This window comes from Ranitomeya imitator, chromosome 5, assembly GCF_032444005.1.
Source record: "Ranitomeya imitator isolate aRanImi1 chromosome 5, aRanImi1.pri, whole genome shotgun sequence".
NCBI lineage: Eukaryota > Metazoa > Chordata > Amphibia > Anura > Dendrobatidae > Ranitomeya > Ranitomeya imitator.
This window is the reverse complement of record NC_091286.1, coordinates 220130037-220157326: the sequence shown is the minus strand read 5'-3', so window position 1 is coordinate 220157326 and position 27290 is coordinate 220130037. Positions and strand designations below refer to the sequence as shown.

The following is a 27290-nucleotide window of genomic DNA, read 5'->3' as shown; positions in this document are numbered from 1 at the left end:
TTAAGGAGAAGAGGGCCTATCCCTCCTTACAGGCTACTACAGCAACAAGGGTGGACATTTCCTCCTCTGACATTGACTCTTCGGACATAGACTCAGCACCAAGGGGGTCAGTGTCTCAACAATTTTCTAGACCAAAGAATCGTGGTCGAAGGGGTGGACGGAGATGGCAAAATTATGGATCGGACAGGGGTTATCAACCCTCTACCTCCCCGTCTTCCTCTTTTTTAGAGGATCGGGGGGGGTTTATGTACCATCTACGAAACCGAAACCCCATCAGCCACCAAAAGTAGTGACACAGTTCGAACAGGACGACAATCAGATTATCAACCTGTCGTCATATCTACTTGCCATGTCTGAGAAACAAGTGCTTAAAAAGGGTCTTACCTTTGTTCCAACAATGCGTTTTGATCCGTTTACTTGGATCAAGGACCTTAATCTTTTCACTAGGAAGCTTAGGTGGAGGAATTTTTTCTACAAAAATTACTTACAGAAATGTCAACAACTGGGTATCTCGGCTGAGGACCTAAGTGACTTTGAAATCCTTACGGAGCTTAGTGAGGAAGGCAGCAGAGTCGCGGGTGAGGGCCCCTTCTCGGATCTCAAACCAACTAGTAGTAGAATGCCACCATCCTGTGATTTTGGCAGCATTGACGTGTTCCAAAAATTGGTAACGGATGTGATTAATAGTATCATTCCGAGCTTAAACCCAACTCATCCCAATTTGACTTTTTCAGAGAGGAGATCTCTGAATGACCTTAAGAACAATACATCTTTAGTCATTAAGCCTTCCGACAAAGGTGGTAATACGGTCATTATGGATTACGAGAATTATACTAAAATATGCATGTCTATTCTATCTGATGCATCATCTTATGAAGTATTAAAGGGCGACCCAACGGCTGACTATACTGCTGAACTATCTAGGCTGCTGACACGGGCTTTTGAGTCTAAACTTATATCTAAAAGTGAATTCAGTTTTCTTTTACCTAAGTTCCCTATGGTGTCAACTTTCTATGCCTTACCTAAAATCCATAAGGGGTACAATCCCCTGAAGGGCCGGCCTATAGTATCAGGGGTAGATGCTTTGTCCCAAAACTCGAGTATCTATCTGGATAGACTTTTAAGACCTTTTGTCACAGCCCTGCCGTCCTATATAAGGGACACGAGTGATCTGCTAACAAAGCTGGAGGGGGTCATGGTTGAACCTGATACCATCATCGCCTCCATTGATGTGGAGGCGCTGTACAGTAGTATCCGACACAAGGATGGTCTTAGGGCTATTGGACATTACATCAGTAGCAGAGGCGTTCATTGTGGACGTCATAACACATTTCATTTGGAGCTTCTTGATTTTGTGCTACAGCGGAATTACTTCCTGTTTTGCGGGAAGTACTACCACCAGCTCAGGGGCACAGCGATGGGGATCCCCTGTGCTCCTACCTACGCGAATCTGCTCCTGGGCTGGTGGGAGGACACATTGATTTTTAAGGATGAGGATGAGATCTGGAGCCCCAGGATTATTTTCTGGGGCCGATTTATCGATGACATCCTGGTCCTCTGGAGGGGTGATGCTTGTTCCTTTTCCGACTTTGTGACATATCTCAATACTACCATCGAAGGCTTATTCTTTACTTTTGAGATCGGGGGACAAAGCATAAACTTCCTTGATGTCAATATTTGTAGACAAGGAGATGGCTCTCTCAGCACAACTATTTTTCGTAAACCAACAGCTACAAATAGCTTGCTGAGATGGGAGAGCCACCACCCCTTTCCGCTAAAGAGGGGTATTCCCAAAGGACAGTTCCTGCGACTTCGTAGGAACTGTTCCTCCCTAAATGACTTCGAGAGGAAGTCGCTGGAACTCAGGGACCGTTTTAGGGCAAGGGGCTATCCGCAAGATGTGGTAGACTCTGCTTACCATGTAGCTCTAAGATCTGATAGATCATCTTTGTTGGTAACAAAGACTGAAACTGAGGGTTCAACCATTACACGGTTAATTGGTACCTTCGATGACCAATCCAATAGGGTCTATGAGGTGTTTAAGCGACATTGGCAGATACTTAAATCTGACCCTGTTATTGGCAAGTTTGTATCTTCCCATCCGTCAATTACTTATAGAAGGGGGAGATCTATCAAAGACAGTGTCGTTCATAGTCACTTTATCCCCCCTAAAAAACAGAGTACGTGGCTTGCCAATAGATCCACAGGTACTTTCAAATGCGGGCATTGCTCTTTTTGTAAATATGTTGCTGTGTCCAAAACTTTCAGGAGTTCGGCTACAGGCAGGATATTTTCTATCAGACAGTTTGCCAATTGTAGAACTACAGGCTTGGTGTATCTCTGTACGTGTTCTTGTCCCAGGGATTATGTTGGTAAAACCAAACGTGAACTACGTGTTCGCATGAGTGAACACCTTGGTGATATTAGACACAATAGAGATACACCATTAGCGAGACACGTCAACATTGAACATGGAGGTGACAGTGGTTGTCTTTCATTTAAGGTCATTGAAGTAATCACTCCTACGGTCAGACTCGGAGATTTTGATAGAAAGATACTACAACGTGAGTCCAGGTGGACATATTTACTTAAATCTGTGAGCCCTCTGGGCCTTAATGAGCAGTTGTCCTTTGCTAGTTTCGTATAGCCATATAGGGTGGGTCTCTGTATTTATTTATGGCCATTTGTAATTATACTTTATGTATTGTTAGGGTCGTATTGATCGACTCTTATTTTGTTATCTTTTGCTATTTTGACTTTATTTATTCGTTGTAGCCTTGTCCATATGGCCACTCACCATTTATCAGATGTATATTTTTTATAGACCACGTTTGTGGTCTTATCATAATACATGGTTAGCCCTTAGTCCTGTTATTGCCTAGCATTTGCTGGGGTATTCTAGCGTGCATGCGCTGTTGCTATATACTCTGCTTCTGCTCTGACAGAGCGCTTTTATGCGCATGCGCATTTAAAATCGGCCATAATGTTGTGGTCGGTTTTTCTGGCCGCTCCTCCATTTTTATGTGGCCGGGCTAGTATTTTGCGGCGCTGTGTATTATTATACATGGTCGTCCTCTGGTGGTGCATTGTCATTGCCCAGCATCTGCTGGGGTTTACGAGTCCGCCTGCGCTGCGATCTTTATCATCTCTATATAAACGTATGCACTTTGCTCTTGTTTAGTAGAGCGCTTGTATGCGCATGCGCGGGTAGTATCGGCCATATTCCTGTGGTCGGTTTTTGGCCGCTCCTCCATGTCTTTGTGGCCAGGGCTCACATGATGCAGCGCCTTGTATTTTGGGCGTCCTGGCGGCGTCATTTCCGGCACAGTCTTGCCGACGCTTCCAATGTGCGCCCGGTGTTTGTATAAAAAGGCGGTCTTGGTGAGTGGCGCCTGCCGTAACAGCACCGTCATCCTGTGTATTACTGCATGACCCCTGATGAACCCCCGCCATTCCCTATGGGGGGGAAACGCGTCGGGCATTGCTTGGGGACCATTTAACAGATGCTGGTTATGTCCATCTACATACTACCGCTCTGGACTTTGTGGCAGCAGCCAGGTTCAAACCATGAGAATACAGCAAATAGATGAGTATACTGGTGACATCTAAGCCTGATTGTCTGTTTCTGCATTATTAGGACGATTGTGTCCTTAAAACCTCATGTGTTATACTCTGATGATTTTTCGCCACTTTATTATCTAGTGGCGATTGTGATCCCAGGGGCTGCCTTGAAGGTTGTCTTTTTGTCCACTCTTTGTCATGGTCATTGTGCCATCTTTATGGACACATACTATTTGTTATTTTACATCAAACACTGACATATATTATGTAATGTCACAAGAGTGGATTTCATTTAAGTGCTGGGTTTCTGTTTGTGGACACTAACATTGTTGCACCCAGCATACCCGTATTTGGGCAGTATCATATTACCAGGAGGGGAGTACAGTGTTTCCATCATAACATTGCTGGCTTGCCCTCTATGGTACAGCAGTAGAGTACAGTATTATTTATTTTTTTGTTATTATCAAATTTATTATTTATCTACGTTTTGGATCTTGTTTTGTTTTTTTTCTCTTCTACGGGTATCGGTGGTGTTTGTGCGACAAAATCTGTTTGTCTATCCTGAATTATAGGGATTATTAGGGACCCTAGGGCTAGCCGCCGTTGAGTGGGGGCGCCTACCGCAGTAAATTAGGGTGCCAACCTCCACTGGTAGGCAGGTGATTAGTCTAGGTTTCGAGAGTAGGGCTTATTTAGCCTTTCTTCTATCATAGGTCCTTAATAGGGCCTGAAAGGGTAAGCCGTCGAGGAGTGGGGGCACCAACCGCAGAAAAGTAGGATGCCAACCTCCACTGCCAGGTAGGACTCCAATATTGTAGTTCGTTCTAGGGTCCATTAGGTACATTTAATACTGTTTTAATATTTTGGATAAATATAGTCTTTTTAATGATACTATTGAAAGTTATTTTTTAGGGATCTCTGTTTCTTGTTCTGGTGTACATACAGTCCGGCTTTATGCCTGATAGGTCTACGGCAGTGAATCTAAGAAGACTCTTTTTGAATTTACAACTGGGGGCAGATAATGGTGGGCATAGAGTTATTGCTTCCTTAGATGCCCATAAGGCATTCGATACTGTGGAATGGGGGTACCTGTGGCAGGTATTGCACTGTTTTGGCTTTGGCCCACATTTTGTGTCTTGGGTTCAGCTGCTATATGAGCAACCATCAGCAAGTGAGAGTGAATGGTGAGATTTCTCACACGATTCAGCTGCATAGAAGAATGACACAGGGGTGCCCGCTCTCCCCTCTTTTGTTTGCTCTGGCCGTGGAACCATTGGCCGCCAAAATTCGACAGTCCACCGAGGTTTTAGGGTTCAAATATGGGTCGATAGAAGAAAAGATAGCGCTTTACGCTGACAATGTACTGCTATTTCTGGGGGACCCGCATGACTCCTTGAGCAATGCTATGCGGCTCTTTGAGATTTTTGGCTCTCTATCAGGACTAAAAATAAACCGGAATAAATAAATTTTATTCATGGTGGATGATATGGGGGGTGAGCTGGGTGATTCTACGGAAGGGGGTAGACTTAAGGTAGCAGACCAATTCAAATATCTTGGGATATCAATCTCTTTGCCAATAACAAATTACTTGCATAAGAATCTGACACCGGTACTGAAAACTCTTAAGGCTAAGGTAGGGGCTTGGTCTAGGCTGCATTTGTCTGTTGTGGGTCGAGTTAACCTTATCAAAATGATTCTGATGCCTAAAATATTGTATATTCTTCATAGTTTGTAAGCTTGCGAGCAGGGCCCTCATTCCTCCTGGTATCTGTTTTGAACTGTGATTTCTGTTATGCTGTAATGTCTATTGTCTGTACAAGTCCCCTCTATAATTTGTAAAGCGCTGCGGAATATGTTGGCGCTATATAAATAAAAATTATTATTATTATTATAATTCGCCTATCTGGATACCACGTGGGAAATTCAAACTGATTAACTCATTATTTAGAAGTTTGGTGTGGGGGAGACAGCACCCACGAATTAGGTTGGAGACACTTCAGCGGCCTAAAGATGCGGGGGGTTTGGCCTTGCCTAATCCTGAGATATATTTCCTTGCGCCCCAATGTCAACATTTAAAGGGCTGGGAGCAGGTGACGTCCGCCAACAGGGTACAACTCTTAACAGAAAAGATCACCAAAAGAAGTCTGGCGGTACAGTGTTTAGAGGATGGCTCGCTTGGGAAAATATATCCAACATTGCTTTTGATATATAAAATATGGGGAAGAGTCAAACATATTTGTGGGGTCACTTGTCTTACCAGGTTCTCTCCACTATGGTTTAATAATAATTGACCAGAATTTTTGGCAATGGGATGTATATCAGGATGGCAGGCTAAAGGGATTGCATATGTTTATCAGATTTTAGAGCAACGGGAGTTGAAGTCCTTTTCCCAGCTGCAGTCCGAGTATGGCCTGGAGACATCCGGGGGTTATCAATATGCACAAGTTCGACATGCCTTTTTGGCTCAGAATAGGGGGGATTGCCTCAAAATCCAAAGTGACTTAGTATTGGAATATATCTGCGGTGCGGGAACATCGAGGGGTGTTATCTCGTCCCTATATAAGGACTTACTCCATACTTACTTATAGGGATATCAGTTTGGGGCGAGGGCTAAATGGGAGAGTTGGGTCGCTTGGAGGATGAAACATGGGACTCTGTTTTAGAATGGGTACCGAAGCTATCAATGAATGAGCCGTATAGACTCTCAGCTTTACGTTATACACAGAATATATAGGTCTCCGGATGTTCTATATAGAGTTGGGTTGAGACCCGATTCGGAATGCCCTAGGTGTAGGAATGATAATGCTGGAATGTTCCACATGCTCTGGTCGTGTCCGAGGTTGACTGTTTTTTGGTTAGTGGTTCTCAGCCGGATAGAAGGGGCGTATAGATGTGTAATTCCAAGGGAACCAGTGGTGTGCGTGCTGGGATATGTGGATGAGATAATTGTAGATAACACATTGAAAATAGCAATCGCCAGACTGCTATACATGGCTCGGAAGGTCATAGCAAGAAACTGGATGAAAGAGGAGCCCCCCTCGAGGGGAGTATACATCAAGTATGCGGGGAAGGTCATAGCCTTAGAAAAGGGAGTATATCAGAAAAGAGGGAAAATGGTTCTGTATGATAAATTGTGGACGCCTTGGTTGGAATTGGGTTAGGAGGAGATTAACCCCTTCACGAAATGCGCCGTACTAGTACTGCGCATGCCGTGTCACCCCCTTTGATGTGGGCTCCGGCGGTGAGCCCACATCAGTCGCGACATGTCAGCTGTTTTGTACAGCTGACATGTGCGCGCAATAGCGGCGGGTGAAATCGCTATTCACCCGCCGCTATTAACCTGTTAAATGCCACTGTCAAACACAGACAGCGGCATTTAACTACCGCATCCGGCCGGAAATGACATCATCGCCGACCCCCGTCACATGATCGAGGGTCGGCGATGCATCAGGAAGGTAACCATAGAGGTCCTTGAGACCTCTATGGTTACTGATGCAGGCCATCTGATGATCACTGTTATGTAGCTGAGCCGATCAAGTGGTGCCAGCTTCTAGCCTCCCATGGAGGCTATTGAAGCATGGCACAAGTAAAAAATAAAATGTTTTTAAAAATATGAAAAAAATATAAAAAATATAAAAGTTTAAGTCACCCCCCTTTCGCCCCATCCTAAATAAAATAAAAAAAATCAAACATACACATATTTGGTATCGCCGTGTTCAGAATTGCCCGATGTATCAATAAAAAAAAAAGCATTAACCTGATCGCTAAACGGCGTAGCGAGAAAAAAATCCGAAACGCCAGAATTACGTTTTTTTTGGTCGCCGCGACATTGCATTAAAATGCAATAACGGGCGATCAAAAGAACGTATCTGCGCAAAAAATGGTATCATTAAAAACATCAGCTCGGCACGCAAAAAATAAGCCCTCACCCGACCTCCAGATCACGAAAAATGGAGACGCTACGGGTATCGGAAAATGGCACTTTTTTTTTTTTTTTTTTTTAGCAAAGTTTGGAATTTTTTTTCACCACTTAGATAAAAAATAACCTAGTCATGTTAGGTGTCTATGAACTCGTAATGACCTAGAGAATCATAATGGCAGGTTAGTTTTAGCATTTAGTGAACCTAGCAAAAAAGCCAAACAAAAAACAAGTGTGGGATTGCACTTTTTTTGCAATTTCACCGCACTTGGAATTTATTTCCCGTTTTCTAGTAAAAGACATGGTAAAACCAATGGTGTCGTTCAAAAGTACAACTTGTCCCGCAAAAAATAAGCCCTCACATGACCATATTGACGGAAAAATAAAAAAGTTATGGCTCAGGGAAGGAGGGAAGTGAAAAACGAAAACGCAAAAATGAAAAAGGGCCGCGACTTGAAGGGGTTAAGGGCAAATAGGCCTGAGGAGGTTTCGCCTACAAAATAATGGTATATAAATTCATAGTGAAGGACACTATATTATATTAAAGTATATAATGCTATAAAACATGCTAAAAGAAGGATGTGAGCTGTCTAAGTGGGAAAGGGGGGAGGGATGGGGATGAAGCGGGGTGGGATGGGTAAAGGGGGGTTAATGCTGGGGGGAGGGGGGATTGAAAAACACATGTGTTAAATGTTTATTGCATTTTATAAATCAATAAAAATCTATTTGATTAAAAAAAATACTAGTGTCCCTCCTGCTATTGCAGTTTTAAAGGGACTGTATGGAATACTGTAACTTTGTATAATAATGGGGCACACCCATTCAGTGGCCCCCGCCCTGCATGTTTTTTAGTGGAGAGGTAGTTATAATTCCCATACAAATTATTAGAGAGATGCATATATGTATGGGAATTCCCCTCCTTTCTGAACAATGGTGGGAGTCCTAGTAGTTTAGTAGTTCTGACTTGAATACCCTTTCATATAATGCACCTATGTAGTTAATTACTTGTTGTATATTTTTTTCACCAATACAGTTTGACTTGTCCCTTATAATAATAGCATTTTCAACACACAATTGTAATACTATGGTCTGTTTTAGGTTCAGCTGGTTGGATATGAAGGAAAACTAACATGGTTGCCATTGGGAGAGAAAGGAATGACTGTATCCCTGCCAGCACTTTACCCTTCACAAATGGCCGTCCAATGGGGCTGGGTATTGAAGATCAATAACCTGAATGAAGCGGTTATCACCTAGGCACCAGAGAAAGCGTGGATTTATGGAATTATGAATCTCAATTATGCAATAACTTTAGACACAGAGTGTGTCAAACATTTTGCCACAAAGTTTTTATTTCACTTAAATATTTCAAACGTTTGTTTCGTCTGTAATATGCTGAGAATCACATTGACATTCTATACATTTATTTCACAACCGGTGGGGCTTTAGATACTTATTGGATGTGTATTATGGGTCTGTGCAACTCTGACCTTGTAAGGATCAGCACACCTAATACTCTACACAAGTTGTATGGAACCTATACTGTATTTTATATGAATACTAGAAATAAACCCGATGCTATCACATCAGGAGTGCGGTGAAAGCGGTCCACAAACTGCGCCTGTGCAAGTGGCATACACGTCACCGCTATTCCAGCGCATGGGTAGTAACGACGCGACTGTTACACGTCTCCACTATTCCCACGCAGGTGCAGTAACAGTCGCGTCGTTACTACACATGCGCTGGAATAGCGGAGACGTGTATGTCTCTTGTGCAGGCTCAGTTCATGGCCTTGCGGGCACAAACAGCGCCTGCGCAAGTGACACTGCCGTGGTGCCTTATGGGATTCGGAGACAGCGGCCGGAAGTCCCAACTGGTGATTATATATGTAAATAATCTACATAGGTATCAGAATACTACTCAGACCAGTTCTCCTGCAAATGACAGGCTTGCCTAATTAAGTGGTACAATACATAAAAGACCTGACCTTTTGGTTGTAATGGCCATTATGTTGATCATTGGAGTGTTATCAATGGCACAGCTAATCACGTCTGCTTTTATTTTATGAATAACCTTTTAAATGAGAGCTGGCATCTGATTGCTATGAGCAACTACTCAAGTTTTGCACCAGTTTACATGTCCCCCAATATTTTTGCATATAATGCTTCAGATATTGAAACAGCTGTTTGGCAATGGCAGGCACAGTGCATTAATGTAATTGCCTGTCTAGAATTAAATTACAATTGTGTCGCATTTGTATATGAATTCTGGCTAATATTGCAGCTCAGCGTCACTGAAATGAAGGGGGATGAGCTGCTATATTTTTCAACGCATAGACAGGTGTATGCAGGATAACAAAAAAGAACATAATTTCCTTTTAAAAGCAATCTTAAGATTTGAGAGTCCCAGGTGGTTGATGTACTTTAATGGCTAACTGAAATGCCAACCACTGGGGACTCGCAAATCTTAATTTGTTCAAAGATACACATTTTTCCTGCTCCTAAAAAAATAGCGTATGAAGTAAGATTTTGGGTCTAATGGACACCTGAACAAAAAAAAAAAATCTACAAGTGCAAGCTCTCCCCGATAAGCCTTGTATTTGGTACATGGTAATCAATTCACTCATGCACACTAGTGGCCAAGCACCCAGTGGTTTCTGCATTACATAAGACTAATATACATTATATTACATCAGGGCTTTCTAGGGTTGGATCTTATTTCGTAATATTAAAAATTCTTGAAAAATCTTGGTGTAATTTTTAAACAGTTTATGCTTTTGGGTGTAGTCACAATCTGTTACTCTAGTTAAATAAAAAGGATATTGGAAATTGATTTACAAAATATGTATATTGGGTTGTACTGTATTAATGTTTCACTTGTGAAAGCTGGACTCACTTTTTTTCTTGAAACTATATATATTTGTTTAAGAGGACTACAGGTTTTTTTTTAATTAATGAAAATCACTGTTATTTCTAATTCATTTGCTAACTGGATATTAAAAACAATTGTTTGTAAAGTCTGGTGTGGTATATATTTTCTTCACCTCAAAAGCTGAGCCACTTCCAAACCAATTAAGACATGGGGCCCAATTCATAAATATGCTATGTAAAACCTTTTTTATGTGCAACTCTGAAGTTGTGCAAAAATTCTGACATTCAGCATATTTTCAAGCTTTTGCCAAAATGGCAGAGAATGTGTGGGACAGTGCGAGCCTAAGCTTGCCTAATTCATTTAAATTTACACCATTTTTACTGCCAAAATCTGTCACTATTGTACTGAAGTCCCTCTTAAAGGGAATCTGTCACCACATTTGACCTATCTAAACTATTAATATGGTCATACAGGCTATAGACAACTCTGCCCCCAGAGCTTATTTTACATGAAGGAGGCGTTCCCAGTGTGAGTAACCAACACAGAACAGGAAAAATGAAGTTTGTCTTCTTGCAGTCACATTATTGCTTCTCTTTGGGCTCTGCTGTATTACAACAATATTGCAGCCTTGTCTGCCTGTGAGCTGGAAGCTGAGAGGAACCTGCAGATGTGTCAGTTATCAGGAGAGCGGCCACTACACATCACACTGGTAACTCCCCCTAATATTTAAAATAAGCTCTGGGGGCAGAGTTATCCTCCAGGCACCCTCCGCCACGGCGCCTGGAAGAGGTCACTTATATAAAGTGATAAAAGATTTCTCAGCAACAACACATCTGATATGAGACACACAGGGAAGACTGTTCAGCAGTCTATAAGCTGTATGCCATTATTAATAGTTTAGATAGGTCAAATGCATAAGGTGCACATTATTTATTCAAAACTAACTACATACTACTTAGTGGCAGAATATTAGGTGCAAGCAGTCTACTAGATACCGTCCACATATTAGATGAGTGGCAAAGACATTATTGGGACAAGTGACAAATGCTTCTATGTTGGATTTTAATAGATTGGAGTGTTTGCGTTAAGTTAAATTGATTACAATTTTAGTGTTTCTTAAATAATAAGCCAAGGTATTAAAAAATGCTAGTTTATTGAATTGTAGACATTTTTACTTACCATCATCCATTAAACATTTTAAGAATCTGTGTTACAATAAGCAAAAAGTTCATAATGAACAACTTAATACAGAACAGCAATGAGAATATCCATTATAATTACTGAACTGAAAGTAGCAAATAAAACGAAGGCTTTCATATCAATACTACACATGGTTGAAGAAGTGTTGCACACCATTTACAGTATACAACGTCCCCACTACAAACGGTTTAGTTAGGTTATAAGGCTGCATTCACAAGCACAGGTCATGTTGCAGCTTTTAATGGGACGGCACAGAATGACTGTTCAAACCAAGTACAGGCGCTCGGTGCTTCATGGTGCGGTCAATCATTTATATACATCTTTCCACCTGATTGACAGCTCTGGAGATAGATGGAAACCAAAGAAGAAGGGAGTGGAGATAGATGGAAAATAAGCAGGTGGCAAAGTATGTAAATGATTGGCCCCGCCATGAAGCGCCGAGCGGCAGGACTTAGGCTGCCGTCACACTATCAGTATTTGGTCAGTATTTTACATCAGTATTTGTAAGCCAAAACCAGGAGTGGAACAATTAGAGGAAAAGTATAATAGAAACATATGCACCACTTCTGCATTTATCACCCACTCCTGGTTTTGGCTTACAAATACTGAGGTAAAATACAAACCAAATACTGATAGTGTGACGGCAGCCTTAGGTTGAACAATCACTCTATCCGGACAGTCCCTTATAAGTCGCAGCAGCCCTGTGCTGCTGCACAATCACTTAGTCACCATGTAGCCCCTGACTTCTTGCATGGTAATGATGATTTCACCTGAGAGATTTTGGGTATGTGCACACGTTGCAGATTTGCCTGCGGATCTGCAGTGTATTGGCCGCTGCGGATCTGCAGCAGTTTTCCATCCGGTGTACAGTACCATGTAAACCTATGGAAAACAAAATCCGCAGTGCCCATGCTGCAAAAAATACCGCGCGGAAACGCTGCTGTTAATTTTCTGCAGCATGTCAATTCTTTGTGCGGATTCCACAAGGAATCCGCAGGTGTAAAACCGCAGGTGGAATTAGCACAAATACCGCTGGAAATCCGTGGGTAAAACGCAGTGCGTTTTACCTGCAGATTTTTCAGAAACTGAGCGGAAAAATCCACACAGAAATCCGCAACGTGGGCACATACCCTTTGTCCACAACACAGGTTCTCCTTGTGCTACTATCAAGATGCAATACAAGTGAATGGTGCTGCACTGCACTACGACTGCAACAAGCCAGTTGCAAGAAGTCCAACCTCGTCTTTTTTTTCCCCCCAACTTCCTTGATGCAGTACTCTTGTATTGCCCTGCAATGTGGCACCGTACCTACCTTGGTCACGTGACAACTGTCCTGGACAAAGTCGCCGTGTAACCTTTGTGTTTCTGCGCAAAAGACTGCAGTGACACAGGGCTACTGCGTGTGAACACAAGCACAGGGATAAGCAGTTATACTCCTAACCAGTCATTGGGCCCTATTCATCAAACCAACACAAGCAGCAACCAATCAGCTCACTTTTTCTCTAAAATATAAGCTGCACCACGATTGGTTGTTTTGGTCAACAAGGACAGTTTAATTATGGTGCCCAGTAATTAGCCTAAACTACACTTTCAGCATGGATTAGCTGCCTGGCAAAGAGCAGTAAATTAGTCAATGGTTATAATAAAGGAAAATGGATTAGAGCTCTGATCTTGGACTTCTATTGTATGGGAACCATTAGAATACTACTGCTGCAGTGTAAAAAAAAAATTGATGCAGGTTTGTGGTGCTTCATTACAAGTGAAACATGTGAAATAAATTTGTTTTATCTGCAAAAGGTGGCAATTTGTAGTAAATCCACATGCAATTTTTGATGAGCTTTTTCTCAGTGCAGTAAAAAAGTGAGGTTTTGCTTGAATAAGGAATGAATCTTAAATGTTATACTTTTGGGGGTAAAAATGAAAATGAGTGACCCAAATCGAGGGTTTGTTGGTGTAAACTGTGTATTCCCTTAGAATATATTTTAATTTGCTTAATAAACTAAATTCAATGACAAATTCAGATCTGCTACATATGCATATTCATTGTGAATGCATTTTTTTTTATTATGGCAAGCTTACCAAGTTATAAGATTGATGGATTCAGATTTAAAGGGATTGTCATTGACGTCAATAGCAGCTGAGCTGCAGAACACAGAACAGTGGTGGCCTGACTCTTTATACCGCTACATACATACTAACCGCTGCTACGGGGCCTGCAAACAGCTGGTCGGATACGTCATCAGTATGCAAGTCATAGGCAGCCCATTTAATATGGCAATTAGCTTGTACATGATTGTTGTTGTTCAGAGAGTAACCGAAGGTTAAAGCAACTGCTATTGTAAAGTACTGAATACTGAAGAATAAAACATGTACAACACAAAATATTGAGAAGCTGCAACGTCGGTACAGTAACCGCCTCCTAGTCCGTTCTTTACTAGTAAAAGGAATATGGTCCAAAAACCAATCAATCACACCAGCACATTGTGCACTCTTTACAAATACTCTGGGTACTCACAACTTATTGTCAAAATGTTAAAGTTGGTTCCAAATTTGGAAAATGCTGGTTCGGTCTTAGGCTAGGTTCACATTGCGTTAGTGGGTGTCCGCTAACGGAATCCGTTACATGGCGCAATTAACGCTATGTAACGAATCCGTTAGCGCACCCATTGACTGCAATGTGCTAACGGATCGCTGACGCATGCCTTTTTTGGCATGTGTCAGCGATGTCCCGTTATTTTCGGACGGACCTCGAACGCTGCTTGCAGCGTTCAGGGTCCGTTCTTCACTAGCACAGATCGCAGATTGCCAAACGCAATCCCTTTTTGGACATTGCGTTAGCGCAATCAGCGTATCCGCTAAACGGATTGCACTAATGCAATGTGAACCTAGCCTAAGAGTTAATAAGGCCTGTTCACATTGTAAAGCACTCTGTCAGCTATTCATGCCACATTCATTTGATTTGGATTGTAAAGTTAATGCATTGTTTGTACCAAAATGAAAATTAATAAATATATTTCATATACCATTAGGTAAATTTCAATGTCTCCTATAAATTTTCTGCAAATGACATCCCGGTGAGTATAAAGTAGATGCTTATTGCTGTAGTGACTGAAACTGAGTCTAAGCAGTTCTTCGTGGTACAGCATTCACACCAGACATCCATTCTTCGGGTCCATAAGGAGACACTTTTTAATTAAAAAAGGAATGTCATACACATGCTGTAAACATTGATGCCCCACTGGGTTCTCCAGAGACATCGTGGAGGACCGTTACTTCTCAAGTTGCTGGGGTGTGCTAAATGCTTCATACACATTGGCAGCAAAGTCCTTAACTTGTTCCATGAGTAGAAGATCCTAAGGAATAAACCAAAGTAAATTTTAATTCATTTAATTTTAGTAAAACAAAACGACACAAAAGTCAAGACATTAAAAACTTACCATCCTAAGTCTCCAAAGGAATTTGTCACATCTCAACATACTTGATCTCCCCCCCCCCCCCATGTAGGAACACAAATTGCCATATTTTTTTTTTTTTACTATAAAATGCACTTTTTCTGAAGAAAAAAAAGTGCAAAAAGAAAAAGTGTGTATTCTATAGTTCAGAGGAGGGTTCCTATGTTGGAGAGCATCTCCTGGGCAGTGGATGAAGAAAAAGAGTACACAGACATTACAGCTGGGGATCATAGATGATTATTTCTTTGAAGTAAAACATTGTTTAAAAACAAGAAGGGAAATGTTTTACCTCTCAGAAAGAATCAGCTGTGATTATGTGCTGTAATGTCTGTTTACTCTCTTTTTCTTCCTCCCCACCCAGGAGCTGTGGTATGATCAGACCATGTTCCTGTACGGTCAGACACGACCATTACACAGCAGGAGCACATTTATAAGATTCTCAGCACAGGAACATTTCTATGCATCATATCTAATTGTGTAACTTTTTATTATTCCAAGATTATTGATTAAAATGAACTTTTGTTCATGGGAAAACCCCTTGAAGTTCCACAATTTGGTCCAAATGTGAGTTCAGACAGTCATTGTCTTCCCTGTGATGAGATCGCTGGAAACTGATGCGTTACTTTTAGTGATGAGTGAATATACTCGTTACTCAAGATTTCCTGAGCACGTTCGGGGGTCCTCAGAGTATTTTTTTAGTGCTCGGAGATTTAGTTTATAGCCTCAGCTGAATGATTTACAGCTATTAGCCAGGCTGAGTACATGTGGGGGTTGCCTGGTTGCTAGGGATTCCCCACATGTAATCAAGCTGGCTAGTAGCTGTAAATCATCCAGCTGCGGCGCTGAAAACTAAATCTCCGAGCACTAAAAAATACTCGGAGGACACCCGAGCGTGCTGGGGAAATCTTGAGTAACGAGTATACTCACTCATCACAAGTTACTATTACAGCCAGGGCTGGCCGAATGCCCCATGTCTGTTATATGATCTCTTCTGTGAACTCTAGCCTGTGACTAAGCTTCATAGAAGACAATGATTTTTAACATATGCAGCAATACTGCAGAATTGCTGTATTTATTAGAAATGATCAATCACAGGTTCAAGTCCTCTAAGGGGACTAGCAAAAAAAAGTAAAGAAAAGAAGTTCTTAATAATGTAAAAACATCCTTTTTCCCCAGTTAGCAATAACTTAAAAAAAAAATCAACAACATACGTATCTGGTATAAACGTGTTCATTAAAGTCTTGTACATCAAAATATACAATTAACCCAAGCTTTATAGTTTATAACTGTATGTTGCCACTCAATGATTTTAGGGGTAAAAAAGCACTCTATTGCCCTATAGTAGTTTACTGGCCATGTGTGTGTGCTTGGTGAGGTACAGATCTCAAATGCGACCAATGTGCATGATGCCTTAGAGCTTTGGTAACTCTGCTTTCAAAGGATACAAAGCTGGTAATCACAATCATTAAATGGCGTTTTGCTACTAACCAACCCCCACACAATAGAATGGGAGAACAAGAAAAGATCCAAAAAATGCAGTAAAATAATTTATCAAATCATATTAAAACCACAATATAGAAAAGCAGAGGCAGAAATGCCGTAAAAATGGACGCTCAGCAAGAGGATTGGATGAGAGGGGGTAAATTACAGTAAAATGGCTCCCCCCCTAACCCGATAATCAAACACAACGTATAAGTGTAATTCCACTCAAAAACCCTACTATAGTGGCAGACTTACAGGCACATCTAATAACAATGGGATGGGAGGATGAAAGGATGCATTACATCCCTCCCAATATAATAGACACGAGAAGGCCGAATCAGAGGTAGGAGCTTACATGAATGCAATATTATCCGCTAGATACAAGGCTTGTCAGAGGTAAATTATACAAGAGAGTTATTACCTGTGTGATAAAAGCCTGGGACTGGAGGTCTGCTCTGGCGTCCCCTCACCTTGCATCTAGCGGACAATATTGCATTCTTGTCTATTATATTAGGAGGGATATACTGCATCCTTTCATCCTCCTGTCTCATTGTTATTAGATGTGCCTGTAAGTCTGCCACTATAGTGTAGGTTTCTTCAGTGGATTTACACTTATGTTTGACTATCACAGGGCATTTTCTTTAGTTATACTATATAGTATGAAGGTGTAGTACATACCTGGACAAAGTGGTTGGGCATTTCACTACATATGGAGTGGATCTGTCCATTTACTATAGGGATCATTTTTGCCAATGGTAAATTAACGCTAGAAAGGCTGTAAAAATAAAAAGATTTATTGTGCATTAAACATGTTAATTAGAGAAATAGTAAAAACAAAGGGCCTGATTCATCAAAGCTTTTAAAGCAGAATTCTGGCTTCGAAAAGCTACAACTTTTAGGTGCAACTGTTGTGCCTAAATTTTGCAACTTCTGACATTTTCATGCCAATTCCTCCCAGCTCTGTCAAAATGGGCGAAGCTGGGGCAAGAAGATACAACTTGTCTACTTCATGAATTCCCTACTGTAGGAATCTGCCTGGAGTGAGATTTATGGCGTAGCGCATGGAGGCGCACGTCACACGTTGGACACTCCAGAATCATGAAGAGGCCTAGACTTGATGAAGCGTTCCCATAGACATTACCAATGTGGCCACTTTTTATACCAGTCTTGATGAAATGTGCACTGGAGTAATCTACGCCAAACTCATCTTTCAGCTGCTGTGCACCACAAGAAGAAATGTATGCAAGTTAGAGAATACTCATTTCTGCCTTAACTTACACCACAATTGTGATTTGCGGAACCAATTATGATGAATTTGCTGGGCATGCTCTTCCACATCTCCTCTTGGCAACGCTGTACCCATTGCTCAAAAAGTTGTCAGAGATGGTTGCGGCTGGAGTAAAAAAATTTAAAAAGTGCCCAATTTTTGCGACATTGCAAGATTTTAAGCTAGTTTCTGACATAAACTTGTTGATGAATGGGGGCCATAAATGAATATATCATATTACACATTGGTGAAAATGTACAATTCATCTTCTATAAAAGTCTATAAACTTTATGCTGACTTAAGGGGGTTTCCTAATCTTTCTTCTGAGCACCACTTCCCAAACTCCTAGCTCCTGCTTGCCAAAGGTGGATGATGTGCTCCTAAAAACTGATAGCTCCAATAAATGGCATGGCCACACCACTGGTGTGAACTATGTGCTCTTCAATGCTGCACACAGAGCCAGCGATCATCATCTTGCAAGCTGTATAGGAAAAGGCTTGCAAAAGTGTTTTCTATTTCTAGGAGACAAGGCCACCATTGATAAGACTTCAGAGGTGGCCAGTAACTGGGCAATGAGCAGAAAACTAAAATTAAAAATCCTTCAGTTCTTTGAAACAGAGAGAAATAAACTGGAAAGTTGTTGCAAGCACTTTGCAAATCTTCCCATTCAAAAACTGAAACAAACCCCTTTACATTTTTATCAATATAACTTATCAAACTACAAGTTTCTGGAATTATTTAAGGGTACCGTCACACAGTGCAATTTTCATCGCTACGACGGTACGATCCGTGACGCTCCAGCGTCGTAACAATATCGCTCCAGCGTCGTAGACTGCTGTCACACTTTGCAATCTACGACGCTGGAGCGATAATTTCATGACGTATGTGCGATGTAGAAGCCGTTGGTTACTATGCGCACATCGTATACGATATATGTTACACCATGCAATCATGCCGCCACAGCGGGACACTAGACGACGAAAGAAAGTTTCAAACAATCTGCTACGACGTACGATTCTCAGCGGGGTCCCTGATCGCAGGAGCGTGTCAGACACTGCGATCTCGTAACTATATCGCTCGAATGTCACGAATCGTGCCGTCGTAGCGATCAAAATTGCACTGTGTGACGGTACCCTAAGGCACAAGTATAAGGACAAGGACGTACCTGCTCACTGAGCTGTTTTGATTTAATTCTTGCTCGTTTGGTCGAAAGAACTCTGCAATGCTGTCAAGAAGTCTTCCGAAACCTCGATTCAGACATGAGTTCAACACTGTGCTGAAGTCTTGACTGAAAAGACAGATCATATAGAGAATGCTAACTGTAAAAATGTTAGTCTGGATTCATGAACTGTGATGCTTTGTGTAGCCCTGGTATTTCTAACCATGTCTAGTGAAAAAATTCTCTGTGCAAATAAAAAATGTTAAACTCTTTACAAAGGAGACCCGGCAATTGTTCACATCACCTAATCTAAAAACGCCTCTAAAAGATGAGAGACTCATGTGTAGGCAACATTGTTACCCATAAAGAGTACAGAGCAGCTAATATTTGGCTAAATGAGATGAAACATATCTCAGATGAGGTTTTGGCCCAGCCGGTTGGAAAGAATCATCCTGAAAGAGTACTGTCTACAGATAGGTATCTCTTCCTTTTGGAACTAGTTTGAATTCTACAAGACATCACTATTTCTGATATACTAAGGCTATGTCCGCAAGTCCAGTAATCATCGGTTAGAATAGATTCAGCAGCAATCCACTGGCAAATCTTTTTTGACACAACTTTAAAAAAAAAAAAAAAATGATTTCAGCTGGATGTTTTTTTTTTTTTACCAATGAAATCTATGATTACTGGACATGTGAGCATAGCTTAAAGTGAACCTGTCAGCAGGATTTTGCTAAGAATGATACCTGGGGTGAAGAAATCCGTCGTGTGGTTCTTGAGCAATCCACAAGATGGATTTCTTCACCCCAGGTATCATTGTAATCAGTGTAACAACGCCAACCTGACAATGCCTGTAGTTTACTTAGCAAAACCCTGCTGACAGGTTCGCTTTAAGAACAAATTACTTTGAGTTATAATGTCTGGAGAAGTGAGCAAAAAACCCCCAGATGATTGTGAAGATCATTTATGGGACAACAATAATTACTTTACCTCTCCAACATGTCTCTGGTTTCATTCAGGAGACGGATGGTGGTGACGTCCTTCTCCGTTAGTCCACATGCCTAGTAAAACCAAAAATATTTTTTACCACAACTAAAAGCAGTTCTCAGCAACTCAAGAGGGAAATTCTGCTTTGGTTTGCAAGTTAAAGATGACACATTTTCTTTGAATTTTATGTAATGTATATTATATATACACATACATACACTCATCTTTTACATTTTAAAAAGTTACAAAAAATAAAATGCCAATGCAAAAGATTGGGCACCCTGGATAATTAGTACCTAGTTTTTGCAGACAGCCAAGAGTCTTTCAATTCTTTTTTCAGGGATTTTCATTCATTCTTCCTTGGAAAATTCTTCCAGTTCGGTGAGATTCCTGGGTCGTCTTGCATGTACTGCTATTATGAGGTATAGCTATAGATTTTCAATGATCAGGGGACTTTGAGGGCCATTGAAAAACCTTCAGCTTGTGCTTTTTGAGGTAGTCTCTGACACTGAATTTTATGGTGAGAAAGCAGGAGAGGTTTTCTTCTGATTACTCTTCCATGAAGACCATTATTTGTGTAGGTGTCTCTGTAGAACAATGTACCATAACTCCAGAGTCTGCTAAATCTTTCTGAAGGTCTTTTTCAGTCAAGTAGAGTTTCAGATGTGCTTTTCTAGCAATCCTACGAGCAGCTCTCATTTAAATTTTGCTTGGTCTTCCAGACCTTATCTTCACCTCCACTGTTCACGTTAACTGCCATTTCTTAATTACTTTTCGAACTGAGGAAAGGGCTATTTGAAAACGCTGTGCTATTTTCTTATAGCTTCTGCTGCTTTGTGGGTCTCTACCATTTTTATTTTCAGAGTGCTATGCAGCTGCTTGGAAGAACCCATGGCTGCTGCTTTTTGGCACAAAGTTCGAGGCGGCTGGGTTTTTATAAATCTGGGAAATTTCCATCACTTGGCCTTTCCTAACGATTATCGTGAACAAGCCATAACCCTAACAGGCTAATTAAGATCTGAAACCTTGGCCAAAGATATCTGACCACACAAATCTACAAAGGTGCCCAAACTTTTGCAACTGGAAAACGGGAAAAAAAATTCCAGTGAAATTGCAAAGAAACCCCACAATTCTGACATGTTTTTTTGGGAATTGTTTTTACGGCATACACTAAGTGGTTAAAAATGATCTGGCAATAGGATTCTCCTCGTCAGTACGATTATGGGGATACCAAACTTATCCAGTTTTTTTTTTTTTTTAATTTTGTTTATAATTTTAGAGGTGAAAAATAAATGAGAAATGTGTAAAGAAATAAAAAATGTTGGGAATTGTGTCGCCATTTTCAGAGACTTTTTAACGTTTTAATTTTTTGGTCGATGGAACTGATGGGGCTGTGCACGCGGAGCAGGTATAGAAGCAGTGCCTGTGCTTTTCACAATAGGGAGATAGACTTTGCATACAGTTGGCCTCCTAATGCAGTGGCTATGATCAGAGCAACACACCATTAACAGATAATATCTTCTTAAAAGCATTGATCAATGGCAACCATGGCATCTAGGGAGTCAGACAGGAAAAGTTCTCCTTCTGTCATTTCACTGCACTGTATGTATCACAGCTGTGTGTCAGCAGCAGAGCTGTGTGTACAGCAGTGGTGTGTTTCTGTGTATGCAGCAGAGCGGAGTGTACAACAGTGGTGTGTTTGTGTGTATGTAGCAGAGCTATGTGTACAGTGGTATGTTTGTGTATCAGCAACAGAGCTGTGTGTACAGCAGTGGTGTGTTTCTGTGTATGCAGCAGAGCGGAGTGTACAACAGTGGTGTGTTTGTGTGTATGTAGCAGGGCTATGTGTACAGATGTGTGTGTGTCAGCAGCAGAGCTGTGTGTACAGCAGTGGTGTGTGTCAGCAGCAGAGCTGTGTGTACAGCAGTGGTGTGTTTGTCAGCAGCAGAGCTGTGTGTACAGCAGTGGTGTGTTTTCATGTCAGCAGCAGAGCTGTGTGTACAGCAGTGGTGTGTTTTCATGTCAGCAGCAGAACTGTGTGTACAGCACTGGTGTGTTTTCATGTCAGCAGCAGAGCTGTGTGTACAGCAGTGGTGTGTTTTCATGTCAGCAGCAGAACTGTGTGTACAGCAGTGGTGTGTTTTCATGTCAGCAGCAGAGCTGTGTGTACAGCAGTGGTGTGTTTGTGTGTCAGCAGCAGAACTGTGTACAGCAGTGGTGTGTTTTCATGTCAGCAGCAGAGCTGTGTGTACAGCAGTGGTGTGTTTGTGTGTCAGCAGCAGAGCTGTGTGTACAGCAGTGGTGTGTTTTCATGTCAGCAGCAGAGCTGTGTGTACAGCAGTGGTGTGTTTGTGTGTCAGCAGCAGAGCTGTGTGTACAGCAGTGGTGTGTTTTCATGTCAGCAGCAGAGCTGTGTGTACAGCAGTGGTGTGTTTGTGTGTCAGCAGCAGAACTGTGTGTACAGCAGTGGTGTGTTTGCATGTCAGCAGCAGAGCTGTGTGTACAGCAGTGGTGTGTTTTCATGTCAGCAGCAGAGCTCTGTGTACAGCAGTGGTATGTTTGTGTGTCAGCAGCAGAACTGTGTGTACAGCAGTGGTGTGTTTGCATGTCAGCAGCAGAGCTCTGTGTACAGCAGTGGTGTGTTTGTGTGTCAGCAGCAGAGCTGTGTGTACAGCAGTGGTGTTTCTGTGTCACCAGCAGAGCTGTTTGCACAGCAGTGGTGTGTCAACACAACCGTTTACAGCAGTGGTGTGTTTGTGTGTCAGCAGCAGAGCTGTGTTTACAGCAGTGGTGTGTTTCTGTGTCAGAAGCAGAGCTGTGTGTACAGCAGTGGTATGTTTGTGTGTCAGAAGCAGAGCTGTGTGTACAGCAGTGGTATGTTTGTATGTCAGCAGCAGAGCTGTGTGTACAGAAGTGGTGTTTCTGTTTCAGAAGCAGAGCTGTGTGTACAGCAGTGGTGTGTTTGTGTGTCAGCAGCAGAGCTGTGTGTACAGAAGTGGTGTGTTTGTATATGTGCAGCAGAAAATGTATAATGTGTGAGCTGTAAATCTACATCTGTATAATACATGTGCTGCAGAGAAACACCAACAATAGATCTATTACCTCTGTGTTATTTTCTTTATCACTCTTCTACCCTAGAGTGTTATCATTAATTATATTTACCTGTCAACTTCTTTAAAACGCCTATGAAGTTTAACCCCTTAGTGACGAAGCCAAATTTTTTAAAATCTGACCAGTGTCACTTTATGTGGTAATAACTTTGGAACGCTTCAACAAATCCCAGCGATTTTGATATTGTTTTTTCGTGACACATTGTACTTTATGATAATGGTAAATTTAGGTCGATATGTTTTGTGTTTATCAAAATCATCAGAAATTTGAGAAACATGTTAAAAAATTTGCAATTTTCAAACTTTGAATGATTATCCCTTTAATCCAGATAGTCATGCCACAGCAAAACATTAATAAATAATATTTCCCTCATGTCGGCTTTACATCAGCACCATTTGTAAAATGTTCTTTTATTTTGTTATCATTTTAGGAGGTTTAAAAATGTAGCAGCAATTTTTCATTTTTTCAAGGAAATGTACACAATGTATTTTTTTTAGGGACTTAGCCATGTTTGAAGTGACTTTATGGGTCCTATATATTTGGAAACCCCCAAAAGTGATACCATTTTAAAAACAGCACCCCCTGACATATTGAAAACTGCTGTCAGGTAGTTTATTAACCCTTCAGGTGCTTTTCAGGAATTAATGCAAAGTGACATGAAAGAAATGACAATGTGCATTTTTACCACCTAAATGCCTCTAACTTCTGAACAGGTTACTACAGCCGACAGACTCTAAGGCCAGAATTTGGTCATGAATTGCCATGGCAAACATCAGGACCACAAAATCATGATCTGAGGGCACCAATTGGGACTAGGAGGAAGCCCCCACAGTCTGTTAATCATTTATAATGACGTAGTCACTGTTGAAAGCAGCAAACACTGATCGTGGCTGATGCAGCAAGTTGTCCGCTATAGTGTACAGCCGACAGCTGCGGGATTGTCACCTGTATGGGGACGCTATTCTCTTATATCTCAGGTCAGTTAAAAGACATATTGGCTGTCATTAACCCCTTACCGGCATCGGACGTACTATACCGTCCGATGCCGGCTCCCCTGCTTTGATGCAGGGCTCCGCGGTGAGCCCGCACCAAAGCCGGGACATGTCAGCTGTTTTGAACAGCTGACATGTGCCCGTAATAGGCGCGGGCAGAATCGCGATCTGCCCGCACCTATTAACTAGTTAAATGCCGCTGTCAAACGCAGACAGCGGCATTTAACTACCGCTTCCGGCCGGGCGGCCGGAAATGACGTAATCGCCGACCCCCGTCACATGATCGGGGGTCGGCGATGCTTGTGAATGGTAACCATAGAGGTCCTTGAGACCTCTATGGTTACTGATTGCCCGTCGCTGTGAGCGCCACCCTGTGGTCGGCGCTCACAGCACACGTGCAATTCTGCTACATAGCAGCGATCAGCAGATCACTGCTATGTAGCAGAGCCGATCGTGCTATGCCTGCTTCTAGCCTCTCATGGAGGCTATTGAAGCATGGCAAAAGTTAAAAAAAAAAGTTTAAAAAAATGTGAAAAAAATAAAAAAAACATAAAAGTTTAAATCACCCCCCTTTCGCCCCAATCAAAATAAATCAATAAAAAAAATCAAATCTACGCATATTTGGTATCGCCGCGCTCAGAATCGCCCGATCTATCAATTAAAAAAAAGTATTAACGTGATCGCTAAACAGCGTAGCGGGAAAAAAATTCGAAACGCCAGAATTACGGTTTTTTGGTCGCCGCGACATTGCATTAAAATGCAATAACGGGCGATCAAAAGAACGTATCTGCACCGAAATGCTATCATTAAAAACGTCATCTCGGCACGCAAAAAATAAGCCCTCAACCGACCCCAGATGATGAAAAATGGAGACGCTACAAGTATCGGAAAATGGCGCAACTTTTTTTTTAGCAAAGTTTGGAATTTTTTTTCACCACTTACATAAAAAATAACCTAGTCATGTTTGGTGTCTATGAACTCGTAATGACCTGGAGAATCATAATGGCAGGTCAGTTTTAGCATTTAGTGAACCTAGCAAAAAAGCCAAACAAAAAACCAATGTGGGATTGCACTTTTTTTGCAATTTCACCGCACTTGGAATTTTTTTCCCGTTTTCTAGTACACGACATGCTAAAACCAATGATGTCGTTCAAAAGTACAACTCGTCCCGCAAAAAATAAGCCCTTACATGGCCAAATTGACGGAAAAATAAAAAAGTTATGGCTCTGGGAAGGAGGGGAGCGAAAAACGAACACGGAAAAACGAAAAATCCCCTGGTCATGAAGGGGTTAAGGGGTTAAATTATCAAGGAATATGTTTTTCTTATATTCTGCTGTCTGAGCAAAGAATGTATCTTACAGTAAGGGGTGTTCTATAGTCTGAAAAAGCAAAGACCATTCATTTCCACAGCCTTTAAATGTTCTGGACATGCAAGGTTATCGTAGGGCATCATGTCTCTACCGAATATAATAAATTAAGCAGAATGCCCATCAAGAGGCAAAATGTCCATATAGTAAGACTGAACTGAAGGGTTGTCATGAGAACACAAGTACAGAAGCTCTACAGGATGTCTGGTACTTCAACCTAAGATATCGAGACTGAAATATTAAACATTTTTAAGATACTTTATTCTGCTAATTCTGACTTATGGTTAATTAATAACACAGACATTTTAAAAGACCTAATGGAAGAAATAAATATCTGGTTACCTACCATGAAATACAATAAACATATTTGTCTCTGAAATCCTCAGAAACCGAGCAGCCGCTCCAGACAAGGTCATGCTGACTTCTGAGGGGACATTAGCCATGTATCTCCACTATGACAAATTACTGAATGACCTTAGACGCCGGTCTGCATCTTCCAGAAAACTCACATTGAAAATCATAACGGATAAAGAATGCATTCGTGTCTAGACGAGATGTCCTAAAACTCAGCAGCCTGTTTCCTTTCCTCACATTTCCTTTACTTCTTTTAACAAATATTTGGCATTAAGACTAGATAGATGTTTTCCATGTATTATACTAACCTGCAACTAAAACTGTAATACTTTAAAACGACCTGTCACTGAATTTTTTAATTTACAAGGAGTATCTTTTAATTGCGGCTGTCCCACTGATTCTGGAACAGTCTTTCTTTACTTCTTTCTATGCTACTCTGTTCTGAAGCTACTCCTTGATGATAAAGATGCAAATTTTGGAACATAAGAGCACAGGAGAAAATAAACAGTGTGTATCATCTGTAACACCGGTTTAACCCCTTAGTGACAGCACCAATTTGGTACTTAATGACCGAGCCAATTTTTACAATTCTGACCACTGTCACTTTATGAGGTTATAACTCTGGAACGCTTTAACAGATCCCACTGATTCTGAGATTGTTTTTTCGTGACATATTGTACTTCATGTTAGTGGTAACATTTCTTCGATATTACTTAAGATTATTTATCAAAAAAAGGAAATATGGCGAAAATTTTTAAAATTTAGCAATTTTCAAACTTTGTATTTTTATGCCCTTAAAGGGAACCTGTCACCCCGAAAATCGCGGGTGAGGTAAGCCCACAGGCATCAGGGGCTTATCTACAGCATTCTGTAATGCTGTAGATAAGCCCCCGATGTTACCTGAAAAAGGAGAAAAAGACGTTATATTATACTCCCCCAGGGGCAGTCCCGCTGCTGGTCAGGTCAGATGGGCGTCTCCGGTCCGCTGCGGCGCCTCCTATCTTCCATGACGTCCTCTTCTGATCTTCAGCCACGGCTCCGGCGCAGGCGTACTTTGCTCTGCCCTCTTGAGGGCAGAGGATAGTACTGCAGTGCGCAGGCGCCGGAAAGGTCAGAGGCTCGGCGCCTGCGCACTGCAGTACTTTGTCTGCCCTCAAGAGGGCAGAGCAAAGTACGCCTGCGCCGGAGCCGTGGCTGAAGATCAGAAGAGGACGTCATGGAAAGAAGATAGGAGGCGCTGCAGCGGACCGGAGACGCCCATCTGACCTGACCAGCAGCGGAACCGCCCCTGGGTGAGTATAATCTAACGTCTTTTTCTCCTTTTTCAGGTAACATCGGGGGCTTATCTACAGCATTACAGAATGCTGTAGATAAGCCCCTGATGCCAGTGGGCTTACCTCACCCGCGATTTTCGGGGTGACAGGTGCCTTTTAAATCAGAGAGATATGTCACAAAAAATAGTTAATAAATAACATTTCCCACATGTCTACTTACATCAGCGCAATTTTGGAAACAAATTTTTTTTGTTAGTGAGTTATAAGGGTTAAAAGTTGACCAGCAATTTTTCATTT

At 41.6% G+C, this 27290-nt stretch overlaps 2 protein-coding genes across 2 annotated transcripts in view; one reads left to right on the top strand and one right to left on the bottom strand.

The window, feature by feature from the left end:
- The window catches only part of FUCA2 (alpha-L-fucosidase 2), a 65713-nt gene extending 55220 nt beyond the window's left edge, over positions 1 to 10493 (top strand). The window contains exon 7 of the mRNA XM_069725906.1: positions 8579 to 10493. Coding sequence (XP_069582007.1) covers positions 8579 to 8734 — 156 coding nt within the window. The 3' untranslated portion in view covers positions 8735 to 10493. The remainder of the gene's footprint in view (positions 1 to 8578) is intronic.
- A 989-nt stretch (positions 10494 to 11482) lies between these two features.
- PEX3 (peroxisomal biogenesis factor 3) overlaps positions 11483 to 27290 on the bottom strand; it is a 104576-nt gene continuing 88768 nt past the window's right edge. The window contains exons 10-13 of the mRNA XM_069725907.1: positions 19899 to 19969; positions 18915 to 19037; positions 17161 to 17257; positions 11483 to 14901 (exon numbers count right to left, since the gene is read on the bottom strand). Coding sequence (XP_069582008.1) covers positions 14818 to 14901; positions 17161 to 17257; positions 18915 to 19037; positions 19899 to 19969 — 375 coding nt within the window. The 3' untranslated portion in view covers positions 11483 to 14817. The remainder of the gene's footprint in view (positions 14902 to 17160; positions 17258 to 18914; positions 19038 to 19898; positions 19970 to 27290) is intronic.